Source organism: Desmodus rotundus, chromosome 4, assembly GCF_022682495.2.
Source record: "Desmodus rotundus isolate HL8 chromosome 4, HLdesRot8A.1, whole genome shotgun sequence".
NCBI classification, from domain to species: Eukaryota; Metazoa; Chordata; class Mammalia; order Chiroptera; family Phyllostomidae; genus Desmodus; species Desmodus rotundus.
This window is the reverse complement of record NC_071390.1, coordinates 49,561,193-49,575,717: the sequence shown is the minus strand read 5'-3', so window position 1 is coordinate 49,575,717 and position 14,525 is coordinate 49,561,193. Positions and strand designations below refer to the sequence as shown.

At 57.1% G+C, this 14,525-nt stretch overlaps 1 protein-coding gene across 2 annotated transcripts; it reads left to right on the top strand.

Moving 5' to 3' along the window:
- Window positions 1–541: 541 nt before the first annotated feature.
- Window positions 542–5,281, top strand: PRF1 (perforin 1). Of its 2 annotated transcripts, none has more exons than XM_024561017.4 (3): window positions 542–679; window positions 2,099–2,638; window positions 3,529–5,281. In XM_024561017.4, the coding sequence occupies exons 2-3, from the start codon at window positions 2,103–2,105 to the stop codon at window positions 4,655–4,657; spliced, it is 1,665 nt and encodes a 554-aa protein (XP_024416785.2). In that variant the 5' UTR covers window positions 542–679; window positions 2,099–2,102; the 3' UTR covers window positions 4,658–5,281. The 2 variants fall into 2 exon arrangements, with proteins under 2 accessions (XP_024416785.2, XP_045051851.2); XM_045195916.3 differs by lacking the exon at window positions 542–679 and adding an exon at window positions 1,133–1,297.
- The last annotated feature ends 9,244 nt before the right edge of the window (window positions 5,282–14,525 follow it).

Here is a 14,525-nt window from a genome sequence, read left to right as displayed (position 1 = left end):
AATGGTCACCCGTGGCAACATTGGCTGAGGGCCAGGCACCGTTCTGAGCATTTCACACGTAGTAACCCCCAAATCTTCACAACCTTTGGGGTCTACACTGTTGTTATTCTCATTCTGAGCGGAGAAAATGGAGGCACCGAAAAGCTAAAGAATCTTGCCGGGCCACACAGCCAGTACACAACCGAGCTGGCCCCAGCCCTGCCCAGGGCTGAGCCCATGCTCCGAGCTCCGTCCCTGTACTGCCTCTTAGGTCTCACCCCTGCCAGGCTTCGGGTCAGAAGCAGGGAACTCACCCCTGCCATGAACACCAGAATTGTACATGGGAGTCCTCAGGCCCCTGCGTTCAGTCCACGCTAAGACCTACTGTTCGCCCCAGGGCCCTGCATCCCAGGCTGCTCTGCATGGAGAACGAGCCTCTGGCCTTCACAGCTCCCTTTCTGAGGGCTGTCAGCAGGGCCGGATGAGAAGGTGAGGCCAGGGTGGGTGCTGGTGGAAGGGCGGAGAGCGAAGGGACCTGTGACCACAGTTGGGGGCAGGGCAGGAAGTAGAGGTGATATGAACAGTGGCCTGGTGATGAGCAGTGTGGTGAGCCTGCCTGGAGGGCTGACTCCGCCACTTCAGGAGCCTCCCGTGAAGAGAGGCAGTGTCTGCGTGGGAGCGACTCAACACAGGACCCCAGGTACGGGGGAAGCAGGGGGCCAGGAGGCTGGGAGTCCCTGGGTGGGGACAGAGGGGCCTGGGAGTGGGGCTGCTGCTTAGGAGGAAGAGCCCGGTGGAGCAGGAAATGCTGCCAGACAAGAGACTTGGGCTCCAGACAGCACTCGTCACTCTACTCACTGGGCGGCCTCGTGCTGACTCTGGGCCTCAGTTTCCTCATATATAAAATTAGGAGGTTAGAATACATAGCTCTAAGACCCCTTAAAATGTTGACAGTTCTAAGAAAGCAGAAACAGGCTTCCTGGGAGATAATAGGATGAGGGCCGAGATGGAGACTGAGTTCCTCAGATTAAGGATAGGAACCGTGCTGGCCTCCTGAATGGGATAATCCGAGGGCCTTTGAAAGACTCCCCTTAGCCCACTTCCCGCCCTGGGACTGCCATGCTGGTCACGAGTCAAGTCACTCCTTTGGGTGCAGCACAGAAGGCCAGCTAGAACACCGGGGAAGTTCCTGCCCTCTGCAGTGCCCGCGTCCCAGAGAAGCGGCTGGCCCGGGCAGGCGCCGGAGTGGGCCGGCCTCCCAGGAGCTCAGTGTGCACGGAGGTACAGAGAGCAGATTCCAGATCATAAGCAGGCCCAGGTGAGTTTCCGGGCCACTTCAAAATGAGGAAGAACCTTCTAACTAACTGTTGTCCACGAGTGGGCAAAAGGGAGCTGGTAGCCATGCCACAGCTCCATGGGGCGTGGCAGGGGCGGGCCGACGAGGAGACGTGAGCATCGGGAGAGCTGGAGAGCAAACTAAAAGGCCCCTCCCCACACGGGATCTAAGGGCACAGCCCACGGGCAGCTTTTATTCTAGACTTTAGCTGATGATCTTCCGTGAGGCTCAGAGAAGGGGCCCCAGAGGGAAAATGGGAGAATAATGGTGATGCACAGCCTCCTTTCCTCTCCATTTACATTACAGACTTAGTGGGAAACAGAGAGAAGGAGGGAGGGAGAATGTGGAAAGCATGGCTTGTTCGAGGGCCCAGAATGGCACCTCCCCAGAATCCAGTCTTCTCCAGAGTTCCCAGGTCCATTCCAAAATCTGCTACAGCTACTCTCTGTTCCCCTCCTATGCACACAGAGCCCCTCCCCACCAGCAGCCACCGTGGGGACAGAGCCATCAATCTGGATCCCCAATGAGCCTTAAATAGTAAAATCCTAGCAAGGGGTTCCTTCTAGCTCTGTGACCTCCTCTCTAGACCCATTTGTACAATGTGGGGGGCGACCAGGTTTGTAAAGGCCACTTCAGCTCTGGCATTCAGTGACTTAAGAGATACCTCATTCCTTCCCCATTGTATGTGCCCCGATCACCCCGCAGTCTCGGGGGAGGGTGGGCCATTCTCCATGCCTCTGCACCCCCAGCTTCCTGGAGCCCAAACACCCTCTGCCTCCACAGCTCCATGGCCACCCGTGTGTTCCTCTTGGGCACCCTGCTCCTGCTGCTGCCCACACCTGCCCCCGCCCCCTGCTATACTGCTGCACGATCCGAGTGCCAGCGAGATCGCAAGTTCGTGCCCGGCTCATGGCTGGCAGGGGAGGGCTTTGATGTGACCAGCCTCCGCCGCTCAGGCTCCTTCCTGGTGGACACACAGCACTTCCTACGGCCTGATGGCACCTGCACCCTCTGCCGCAACAACCTACAGAATGCCCTGCAGCGCCTGCCCCTGGCGCTCACCGACTGGCGCGCCTACAGCTCGGCCTGCCGGCGCCATGTGGCCAAGGCCCAGACCAGCTCCATAGAGGATGTGGCCAAGGATGCAGCTGCCAGCATCCACAATGACTGGCGGGCAGGACTGGAAGTAAATCCCAAGCCCAGCTCCAGTGCTCGTGTAGCAGTGGCCGGCTCACATTCCAAGGAGGCCAATTTCGCAGCCCAGAAAAGCCAACGGGACAAGTACAGCTTCAGCACTGACTCAGTGGAGTGTCGCCTCTACAGGTCAGTGCTGGGGGTGGTGGCAGAGGGGGCTTGAAAAAGTTGTGGGAAATTCTGGGTGGCCTGGGAGCCCTGGAACGGCAGAGTGGGGACTCGAGGCTGCTTCCACCAGGAGGAAACCACAGCCCAGGTTCTCACACACCAGGGGGCCCAGTGCCTGCGGCCCTGGTCGGAAGAGCCCAGGGAGGAAACAGGTGGAGAGGAGGCAAGGCTGCTCTGAGAGCCCCAGCGTGGTGTCTTCGGGCCTACTAAGCACCCAACCCCCTCTTTCCTGGGCATTGCCAACCTTCTGTGGGCAGGAGACCTGCCTGGGTCCCTCCCATCCCTGGGCCCCCTTCCATCCGGTCATGCCTACCTTCTGTGCTGGGAACTGCGACGACAGTGCTGAGCCAGAGCGGTCACGGCCCCAGCCCTCAGGGACCTAGGCCCCCCACCTGAGAAACGCATGGTCTCCAAGGGCAACCCCGAGTCACCTGCCCTGACTTCTCACACTGGGAGGCGATGCGTCCCCCACAGTGAGTCAAGGCACCTCCTGCCTGCCTGGCCAGGGCCATTGGGAGCCCAGGCATATGGGGCCCAATCGAGGGGACAAACAAAGGCCACCAGACTGGGGTCCAAAGGTCACAGGCTGGGGTACCATCAGTGCAGTATCATTGCTTTACCATTAGAAAATAAAAAGGAAAGACAAATCTTTATTTTGAAAAGGAAAAGCGAAATGGCTCAACAAAGTAGCTAGGTCACTGAAGGGCTATAGACAGATGGGGTTTCCTGGGTCCAGGTCCTGGTTCTGCTGCCTACATGTGACCTTGGGCAACCTTGAGGGACTTACGGACTGGGGCAGAGACTCTCCGCTGCTGGGCCCACCTGACGGTTTTCTCTCCCCCTCCCCGCAGTTCTCACCTGGTGCACTCTCCACCACTCCACCCTGACTTCAGGAGGGCCCTCAGGGACCTGCCCCCCCACTTCAGTGCCTCCACCAAGCCTGACTACTTCAGACTCATCTCCAACTACGGCACCCACTTCATCCGCTCCATGGAGCTGGGTGGCAGGATCTCTGCCATCACCGCCCTGCACACCTGCGAGCTGGCCCTGGACGGGCTCACGGCCGACGGGGTGGGGGACTGCCTGTCCGTTGAGGCCGAGGTCAGCATAGGCGGCCGCGCCAGCTCCTCAGCGGAAGTCAAGGCCTGTGAAGAGAAGAAGAAGCAGAGCAAGATGACAGCCTCCTTCCACCAGACCTACCGGGAACGCAGTGTGGAGGTTGAAGGTGGCCACCACACCTCCATGCCTGACCTGTTGTTCGGGAACCACGCTGGGCCCGAGCAATTCACAGCCTGGGTCACCTCCCTGCAGGACAGCCCCGGCCTGGTGGACTACACCCTGGAGCCCCTGCACGTGCTCTTGGGGAAACAGGACCCACAGAGGGAGGCGCTGCGTCAGGCTGTCAGCCAGTATGTGATACACAGGGCCCGCTGGCAGAACTGCAGCCGGCCCTGCCCCCCGGGGCAGCGGAAGAGCCCCCACGACCCCTGCCAGTGTGTGTGCCACGGCTCGGCGGTCACCAGCCAGGGCTGCTGTCCCCGGCACAGGGGCCTGGCCCGGCTAGAGGTTAGGGACTTCCAGGCAACAGGTCTGTGGGGAGACGTATTTACTGCCACGGACGCCTATGTGAAGGTTTTCTTTGGAGACCAGGAGCTGAGGACAGGCACAGTGTGGAACAATAACAACCCCCAGTGGAAGACACGGCTGGACTTTGGGGACGTGCTCCTGACCACAGGGGGGCCCTTAAGGGTGCAGGTCTGGGACGCAGACAATGGCTGGGACGATGACCTTCTCGGCACCTGCGACCGGACTCCACAGTCTGGCTCTCAAAAGGTGGAGTGTGCCCTGAATCACGGCAGGCTGAAATTCTTCTACGATGTCAAATGCCTGCCTCACCTGACAGGGGGCACCTGCCTCGATTATGCTCCCCAACCGCTTCTGGGGGAGCCTCCTGGAAACCGGAGTGGAGCGGTGTGGTGACAACAGGGGGCCTTGAGGGGACCTGTGTGCCTGGACCGAAGGGACCCTCACCCAGGGAGCCAGGACCTGTCTATCTTCATTCCCCCACTAGACAGATGAAAAGCGGAGGCCTTTTTTCTTTGGTGAGGCGACTGAATTTATAGGCCAGCCCTGGGTCTCCCTGTCCAAACGGCCTTGGCTCTCTGATGTCCTCGAGCCCAGGAAAGGAGCTGGGGCTGGGCCAGGCCCTGTGGTCGCAGCCACATGGTCCTAGGTCAGGCGCTGCACAGAAGGCCAGGAGGCCGTCCCCTCCAGGATGCTTGGTGTCACTGAAAAGGCTCCCTCGCTGTTCTTTATAACACGGCGAACCGCTCCTCGTGTTAGATCCCACCCCTCTGTGCCCAGTGGCCCGTTCACTGTCTCCTTGCCCACCTCCCTTGCCTCATGGACAACCTACGGGCTGCCGTGACCTGTTTCGTTGTGCACACATCCCGCCAGAGGACCAATAAACGTGGCATGATGACAACTATGATGGCGGTAGTTGTGGCAGAGGACAGAGTGGGGACCAAACACAGCCCTGGAGATAAACTTCTGCTCTAGTGACCCCATACAGCGGGACAGGGCCCCCCGTGGCACTTTTGTTGAAAATGTCCCCACTTTACCAGATCCCTTCCATTTGCCCTCCGGGTCTCGTCTGTGCCCTGCTCCACCCTGCTCTGGCCCAGGGGCTGCCCCAACTGAGCCTATGACTGGGCAAGAGATGGGGGAGCAGAGGGGGAAGACGTCGGGCATTTACTCCCCTCAGTGTCTCTCGGTGAGGTGGCCTTGGGGTGGCCGTGTCCCTCTTCCTTTCTGGAGGTCTCTGCTTGGCTCTCTCTTTCTCACTGGATTCTAGCCACCACCTCTCCCCTCATCCCTTCAGACCTCGGGGTGGGAACAGCTCCACAGCTATGAACCCCAAGTCCTGGCACTGTCCCTCATGCCTCCCCACCACCCCTACACCTTTGTAAATAGGCCCTTTATAAACAACCCCCCCCAATCATTATCTTTTGAATATCCCATGGGCCTCTGCTACGGCCTGGGTGTGCCCCCTCAGGGGTGTCAGCAGGTGGGGCCATGGAACTGCTGCCCTCACAAAAGAGGTCCAGAGAGACCCCTTGCCCTTGTGCCATGTGAGGGCGCAGCGAGAAGCTACCATCATGAACAGGGAGTGGGCCCACTGGGTCTGCTGGCACCTCGGTCCTGGTCTTCCAGCCTCCAGAACTGAGAAATAAATGTCTGTTGTTGAAAAGCCACCCAGTCTGTGGGATTTTGTTACAGCAGCTTGAACGGACAGAGACAGCTTCCCTTGGGACCCTGGTGACGCCTAGGAGTCCTGGTGGGAACCAGAGCATGTACCCCTCCCACCCAGGAGCTGAGGATGCCCGCCCTCTCCTGCAGCTAGGAAAGGACACAGGCCGGCAGGGTGTGCTGGTTAGAGCACCTGCCCAGGTGTGGGCCCCTTCAAAAGAGTCAGGACCTGAGTGCAGCCATTCCCGTGGCAGGCAGTCCGGGGAAGCTCCAGTAGGGGAGAGGGGAAGGCACCAGAGAAGGGACGGTGGCCCTAAAATGTGCATTAGCAGGCAAGTCTCTGCTGCGGGCAACCAGAGCCAATGAGGAACTCGGACCTCAGAGTTACCGCAGCTAGGGATGGAGCGAGCCGGGCATCCACACGCCACCTCCCATCCGTCACTGGTTTCTGTTTCTGCGCATTTCACCCAGCCTTGGGTTCTAGCGCTGGCAACTACAAACCTGGTTGGCGACACCGTCCCATCCTCTTCCCCCTCCCTGCTGCAATACCCCATCCTCTTTTCCAACCACCCTCCCCTCCACCCTTGGGGGCCCTTGTCGTTAGAATCACCAACCCACCATCCCCAGCACCTCCCTCCGCCTCCCTCCCTAGGACATGAAGCCCGGAAGGGCAGGGACCATTCACAGTCCCACCATTCAGCAGACTGAGGACCCGCTGTGAGCTGGTCCAGAGGCCAGTGAGCAAGCCATACAGAGCCCCTGTTCTCGTGAGGCCAGGCGGGACATGCAAGTGGGCGTAATGGGAGATACAGGGAGCGGGAATACATTCAGGGTAGGGGCTTGGCTGGATCACTCTTCTCTCATTTTCACTTTCCTACACACACACACACACACACACAGGGCCCCAGTGATCTCTTCCAAGACTGGGGGCTGGCACTGGCGGCAGCCCAGTTCACGTTTTTAAACGGTTGCCATAGCACCTTCATCTGCCTTCACGCATGCTCCACGGCCCCTGGGCCATGGCCCCTGGCTGCGCTGGGGCCTGTGTCAGTGTCCCAGATCCGTGTAAGCAGAGGAGGATCTGCGGGGGGAGCAGCAGTGCACAGAGGAGGGAGCGCCTTGGGGGAGGTGCAGGAGCCCCCTGTGGCTCTGAGGGGCCTTGAGCCCTCTAGCGCTCTTCACTCCCCCACATCGGTCACCAAGGCCAGCTACCTCCGCATCCTGACATTGTCCCCTTCTGCCCATAACCACAGCTTCTCCAGCCCAGGCTACTACCATCCATTGCTTGGATAAGCCTTCCTGTTGCCTCCTCACTGACCTCCAGGCTCCTGTCTGCCCCTCCCCGTCCCTTCACCTCATAACCACAGGGCACCAACGCCCTGCCCCCATCCCCGGGGCCCCCACTGAGCCAGGCCCTGCATCTCTGCCTGAAGGCCCACACAGCAGCCCACTCTGTGTGGGAGGCCACGTGCCGGGGAAGTGTCCACGCCCCACCCAGCCCAGAACAGTCTTCAGTGGCCCATGGAGATGGTCTCTCAATACCCCAGCTCCCTCCCCTTGAAGGCCATAACTGAAGGAAATTCTGTGCTGGCTCTGAGTTCTCTGGCTGAGTTAAGCTCTAGTACCCACAGAGGTGGCGCTTGACCACACACGCTCTCCTGGCTGACTCCCTTCCCTGTCTCAATTCCCCACCCTCTGCTAGTATTTTCTGGAATCACCTCCCACATAGACTAGCTGCCCACAAATCCCTGTCTCAAGGTCTGCCTCCGGGAAAACCAGCAGAAACACCCCTCAGCACATCAGTGCCTCGCTGAAAGCCCTTCATTGGCTCCTTGTGGCTCCTGGGACGAAAGCTCAGACTCCTAATGTGACACACGCGGACCCCGCTCTCAGCTCGGCCCCTCACCGAGCCCTGCCTCACTGAGCTTATCACTGGTTCCCCTGCCAGCTGCGCTCTCTCCAGCCCCTCACACATGCTGCCTCCCCTGTCTGGAGTCCTCCTCATCCTTTAGGCTTCAGCTTCAAATGTCACTTCCTCCAGGAAGCCTTCTTTGACTGCCAGGTCTTGGTCAAGGCCCACGCTACTCTGTCCCTACAGTTCCCATTGTTTCCCAAGGGTCAAAGTCCATTTCCATCTTATTCATAGTTAAATCAATTAGCCTAGAATCTGGCATGAGTTTGATGCTTGCGAAATATTGGATGGATGATTAGATGGGTGAATGAATGAATGAATGAATGAATAAAAGAAATCCACCAAGGAACCTTCCAGCCTCTGAGAGTGCCCTCGTTGCCTCTGGAGGCAGCCATTCTACACGTGGAGGAACATGAGCCATCCCGTTACACTGCCTCCTTCTACCACCCAGCCCTGGCCATGGCTCAGGGATTCCGTGGGTCTAAATCTCCGGTGCCGTCTCAAACTAAGTTGGGCAGAAGAAGCTCAGGGCTGATTCCAGTCCAGATGGCCCTGCCCCTCACTCGTCGGGTGCAGGAGCCACAGAGAGGACACACTGCCAGGGTAGAGGTGAACGCGGGCCGGGCCGGGCCCCTCCTCTCCATCGCTGACCACAGAAGTGAGAACCTCTAACAGAGGTGACGGATGCCTCTTGACTGTCACCCACACAGGCCTCTCACTTCTCAACAGACCCCGTCACCAACTGAGACAGCTCCTGTTCGGGCAGCTCTTTGCCTTAACCTGCCCGTGGGATTCCTCTCCCCCTCCCCCACTCCGCTGCCTGATGAGGTCCTTTCCAGCCAAGACTTCCACAGCCCAGGTGGCCACGCACACCAGCAGGGGCGGACTGAGCTCCTGCCTGGCTTTCCGCTGTCTGGGATGCAGGGGTGGGGCAGCTCCGGCACAACTGAGCCTAGGGGCGCAGGTGAGATTCTCACAGGGTGTTTAGGGTCACTGCACAGAAAGAGATCAACACCTCGTACACAGGACTCGCAAGAGCAACCAAAGACTGAAACTCCGCCCACAAATGAAATGACCCTAGCTATACATTCACCCCAAACTAGCCATAGAGACCTACCATGTGAACCTTGACTTTGACCTGAGACTAAGCCCCAACCTCAATCAATTCTCTTAGAACATAGCAATCACATAAAACTCCCCCTGTAGACCCCAGAGTGCCCCACTGTAAAACAAGGGGCTAAAGCCCTGGCTGGTGTGGCTCAGTGGACTGAGTGCCAGCCTGTGAACCAAAGGGTCGTCAGTTCAATTCCTAGTCAGGGCACATGCCTGAGTGGTGGGCCAGGTCCTCAGGAACGGAGGCATGAGAGACAACCACACATTGATGTTTCTCTCCCTCCCTTCCCCTCTCTCTAAAATTAAATAAATAAAATCTTTAAAAATAAGTAAAACAAGAGGCTAGAACAATGATTTCCTCACCGCTGTCCAGCTCAGAGGGGCTCGCCCCCGAGTCTGCATACATCTAGTCCCTGACCCTCAGCAGAGAGGCTGAATGAACCCAACAGCCCAATCACCCCGAATCGGCTTGGCAGGCACACCCAGGAGCACCGCTCTCGTGATGCTTGAACGAGACCAGCTCCATTTGCCTTTCTCCTCTCAGAGGCCTGGATACACAGCCCTGGCCGGCCAGACCAGAACAGCTGTTGTATAATCAGAGTTTGTTTACTGTGAGGCTCCAAATGCTCCTCTGGGCTCACAGTTAATCTCCACGACAGTTGGTTCCTGGCTGCATCTTAAAAAGGCAGTGACATCAGTCTGCGGGCAGGACACTGGCCCTTCCCCTGGGAAACCCGAATTCCCTGTGATACTCAGCGGCCACACAGTGAAGCTGGCCTCCAGGGAAACACCCACGTCTCCCATGCCTATTTGTTCACAGGAAGCATCACCTGCAGGCCTGGGAGCTCAGCCCAAGGTCCCCCACCATCGGGAGGTGGTCATTGAAGGAGGACGTCATCACCACCAGGCTCTCCCTCTCCGAGGGGATGTGGGACTTCTCATGACTGCATCCTGCAGAGCACTTTCCTGAGTGGGGGTAACTGAGAGAGACCTTACTCTCTTGCTTTGCCTCTCCACTTCCATTACTTTCCTCTCACTAACGGCACAAGCGAGATACTAAGGAATAACCTCATTTGCATGCTTCATGCCGCGTCCTAAGGACCGCACATGTATTGGTGCATCTCATCTCCCCGACGGCCCTGTGAGTGGAGACACTCATGCCCTTTTTGGAAATGAGACGTCGCCTTTGTTCTGGACCTTCTCCACCAGCCCCGCGGTCTGACTCCTGAATGCCGAGTGTGCTGCTGGGCACTGCCTGTCCTCCCGAGTCCTCCCAACACCACGCCTTCAGGGGGCTGACGAGGACCGCGTTCGGGGACGCTCTCAGGAGGAGCGACCTACCCACGCCACCGTGCCACTCACTTTCCAAATGTGATGAAACACACACAGCATAGTATTTATTATCGCCACCATCCGTTAAGTGTGCGGTTCATTAACTATGTTCACAGTGTTGTGCCCGTGTGTTGGGAGGAGCACTTCTGATCAGAGGCAGCCAGGTGCCCCTGCCCTCAGGCACGTGTGCAAAAGAGGCGCAGACTCATAAAACGTGGACGTGAGAAAGAGACTGCAGGGTTTCTGCTTTGTTTTTACCTTCACCCTTTCTTAAGTGCCTGCTGGGGGATATGCCTGCATAAATGTGCATTATTCCATTTAATTTTCCTAAGAGCCCACTTTATAGATGAGGAACCAGAAGCAAAGGAAGACTTGATAACTTACCCAAAGTCTCCCATGTGCTTAGCGCTGGGAAAGGTGAGATTCAAGCCAGGCATTCTGCTGCCAACGGCCCCATGTATGCATCCCGCTCCTGCTCCCAGTCCGCACCCCGCCCCTGTTCTGTCTTCCCTTGGCGTCCACCCCTCAGCTACTGCAGACCTGAGGTGGTGCCCAGGTGCCCTAGGTCGCAGAGGGCTCTCATTAGGGCCCCCTTTCCCCCTGGCTCCCCACTCCGTCCACTATCATCGTCCGTCTTGCACTGTAGGTTCTTGGCCGACAGGGAGTCCCCATCTGTTCTCCTCAGCACTTGGAAATGCCTCCCACAAGTTGCAGATAGCTCTCCAGGGGCTCAGATGGGGGGCACACTTGGTTCCCCTCCCTGGGGCACTCACTGAGCCACTCTCCAGCCCCCATGCCCACCCTCTGGAACAGCAGGTGGGGCAGGCTGGATTGGGAAGTCCAGGGAGCTTCAAGGAGAAGCAGGGGCATGAATTCACTGAGCAGCAGGCTCTGTATCAAGCACCGAGCTGGGCACGCTGACCCTCCTCTCTGTCACTCTAGGCTGGCAGGTAATGACCCCACGGGCAGGACAGGACAGGCTTTCTCAAGGCCAAGCAGACTGGTCCCACTCCTTAGCAGCCACTCCCTTCCGTTCCCAAGGGCCCACCCTCTCTCCCAGGAGGCCCACTGCTGAGGGAGCAGCCAGATGCTGGAGGCAGCTCAGGGGAGGGCCCCTCCCCACCCCTTAAACAGCAAGCTGGGCAGAGGAGGAACAGAAGGGCTGTGTTTAAGCTGCAGCCACAGTCTAAACATAAGCATCTGTTTATGATTTCAAAAGCAAAACAAAAATATGGTTTGCTAAGCCAGTTCACAGGGCAATGAGATGGCGGGGAATCCTGGAACTTCGCTAAGAAGCCACACTGCTTTCAAGTCCTTTGGAAACCATTTAAACCGTGCAAATGTGCTTGTTAAGCAAACGGTGCAAATTAGCTTGTAAACCGTAAGTAATCCCTCGTGATGCTTATCTGCTACTTTCCACAGGTACCGCAGGGACCCTAGCTGGGCTGAACAGTAGCCTATTCTTGGCTATCATCTGTAGTGTATATGAACATAATTCTAGGGCTCTCCTTGAAAAGGTTCAGTGATTTAGATGTTCTGGTCATTTCTTCCCTAATCACGTCCCCCAGTTATTTCCAAAAAGCATTTGTTTGTTTATCGTCTTCATTATACCAACAATACTGGGCAAAAGAGCCCTTACTGGTACCCTCTGGAGTGCACAGCATTTCCAAGGCCCACCCGGGCCAGACGTGTGTGGTGGGCTACGCCCTTACTTGCTAAGTGGCCTTGACCTTGAGCAAGTGGTTTCCCCTCTGAGCCCCCAGTTCCTCCTGTGTTGCCTAGACGCACCCACAGCTGAGTCAGGGGTTCAGGTCGCACGGCACATGTGTGTGGGAGAGGATCCAATGTGGAAACGCCTACGAACAGGCCGGCACAGCGGCGTTGAAGGGCCCTGCTCGTGGGTGGACACCCGGCCTGCCTCAGACCCCGCAGTCAGCTGGGGGATCCTGCTCATGCTCAACGAGGGTGCTCGGGTCCAGGGAGCATCATGAACTCCATTTTAAGAAGCAGCTGAGCCCTGACCGGTGTGCCTCAGCAGGCCGAGTGCCATCCTGCAAAGCGAAAGGTCGCCAGTGCAATTCCTGGTCAGAGAACACACCTGAGTTGAGGGTTCAGCCCCAGGTCAGGGCAAGTACGAGAGGCAAACGACCGATGTTTCTCTCCCTCTCTTTCTCCCCCCTTCCCCTCTCTATAAAAATAAATTTAAAAATGTTTTTTTTTAAAAAAAGAAGAAGAAACCGAGGCTGAGAGAGTGGAAGCAACCTGTCAGACACATGTTAGATGCTCAACAGTATTTGTTCTTTCAAGAAACACTCGCGGAGGCTGCACTGTGCGTGGAGTGGCAGGGACAGAACACCCCCACCCACAGCCTGCTGCTCCCGGCCTCTGCTCTCACCTCCCCACCAAGGTCCCGCTGGGGCCAGCTTTCCTCCTCAGCAAAGCTCTCCTGGAAAATGTCTGTATGAAGCCACGATCCTGCCTGTCCTCAGCCAAGGCGAGAGTGGGCCCAGCCAATGCGCTGATGGGGGATCCAAGGCAGGAGAGACAAGGGCCTTTTGGAATGCACCAGCCTAGTGCAGAAGGGGGGTCGGAGGGACCCAGGCAACCCAGGGAGTGGGGTCATCGTGCATGGCCGCTGCCCCCTCCACCCAATGCTTTCATAGACCCCATGGCCATGCTCTAGTTGGGCTTCCACAGCACCCCCACCCCCCAACACACACCCAGGGCTTTTCTTCCAGTGGGGGAGGAGGCAGCAGATTGCTTCAACACTCAGAACCTGCATTCTTCAGATTCTCTCCCAAAGCCCTTGGGAGAAATTGTCCCAGCGGACAATGACACCACCTCCCCTCACGAAACACCTGAGTTCCTCCCCACCTCGCAAACCCAGGAAACAACTGCGGCACCTGCTGCAGCGAAAACACCACCCAGCAGTTGGACAGAAGAACCACACCCGCCAGGCAGCGGGCAGCAGAGCACTGAGGCTTCCAAGACACAAGCTCCAAGCCGCTGCTTCTCCAGGCACAGCAAAGGCTTTCAGTGCCCGGGCTCCCCCGACACTGTCAGTGCGGGGCAGAGTGAGCGAAACCAGGGCAAGTGTAGCTACTTCATCCAATCCGAAGGCCTGCCATGCCCACCTCAGTCCTTCTCGATTCGGACGGGTTAAACTGTCCTTTCGTGATATGATACTGTTGTGGTGATGGTGGATGTCTTTTTAAGGGCTCACCTTGCAAAAAGTTGCATCCTGATATGCTTTTTGAAAATTCTACAGTCAAAAAGTTGGGGAACTGCTGGGAAGAACACCAAAGGGAGGCTCCCCCACCCACTTCTGGGGGTCAGTCAGGGTTTTGTATATGCTTTCGGGGCCTCATGTAAACTCTGGATCTTCTCCTGAGGAAAGTACATAAACACAATTTCACAAGCAACTCCAAGCCTCTGGCGCCCATGGACCCCTCAGTGAGGAAGGAAAAGAAAGGCTCTGTCGGCGCGTGCCTGAGAGGCACCCACAAACCCGGAAAGGAGGTTTGCCTAGGTCTCCGGGCTCTGGGTGAGTGAGCGGTACCAATCCAGACGCCCAGGTGGATCCGGGGAGGAAGGGAAAGAGCACTGAGCAGGGAGTCAGCACGCTGGCTCTGCCCTTGGCTCCCTGCATGACCTTGGTTTGGCCCTTGAGATCCATCCTTTGTTCAGGGAGAAGATCAGCTGAGGTAAAGTATAAGCTCCCGTCAGGGGTCGTGTTCTAGTAGTGAATGGATTTCCAGTAGTGAATGCCACATTCAGGAGTGAAATCCGTTAGTAAGAAAATACTTCCAAAGGTTCATTCATTTGTTCTTTCAAAAGATACTTCTTATACCTGCTAGTTGCCAGGCCCTGGTACATTCAAAATGCATAAAATCCAGCCCCCAGCCCCAAATAGGCTCCAGTGTGTGAAGAAGACACAGGTTCAATGTCAGCAGCGTGGATTTGGAGGGCAGCTTGATGATCTCGCTCCCAGCTCCCTCAGGGATACAACGTGACCTTGAACACACCTGAAACCCCTCTCGTCTGTAAAAGAGACAATAATCCCTGCCTTGTCTGATTTGTGAGGCTTTGGTGAAATAATAAATGCAATGTCCCAACTCGATGAATGGAAACCGCCATAGACCCTGAATAAATAAATACAAGTCCCCTTCCTCCTTTCCTAGGAAACACCCAACACTTTGTGAATTACTAATCCATCAGACATTTATAGATCCCCTTCTGTGT

What these genes read in the sequence shown, in the direction of transcription:
- PRF1 (XM_024561017.4), top strand. Translation starts at nt 2,103, where the DNA reads ATGGCCACCCGTGTGTTCCTCTTGGGCACCCTGCTCCTGCTGCTGCCC. An exon ending in GTGGAGTGTCGCCTCTACAG is followed by an intron (nt 2,639 to 3,528) that starts GTCAGTGCTGGG and finishes CCCTCCCCGCAG; the next exon opens with TTCTCACCTGGTGCACTCTC.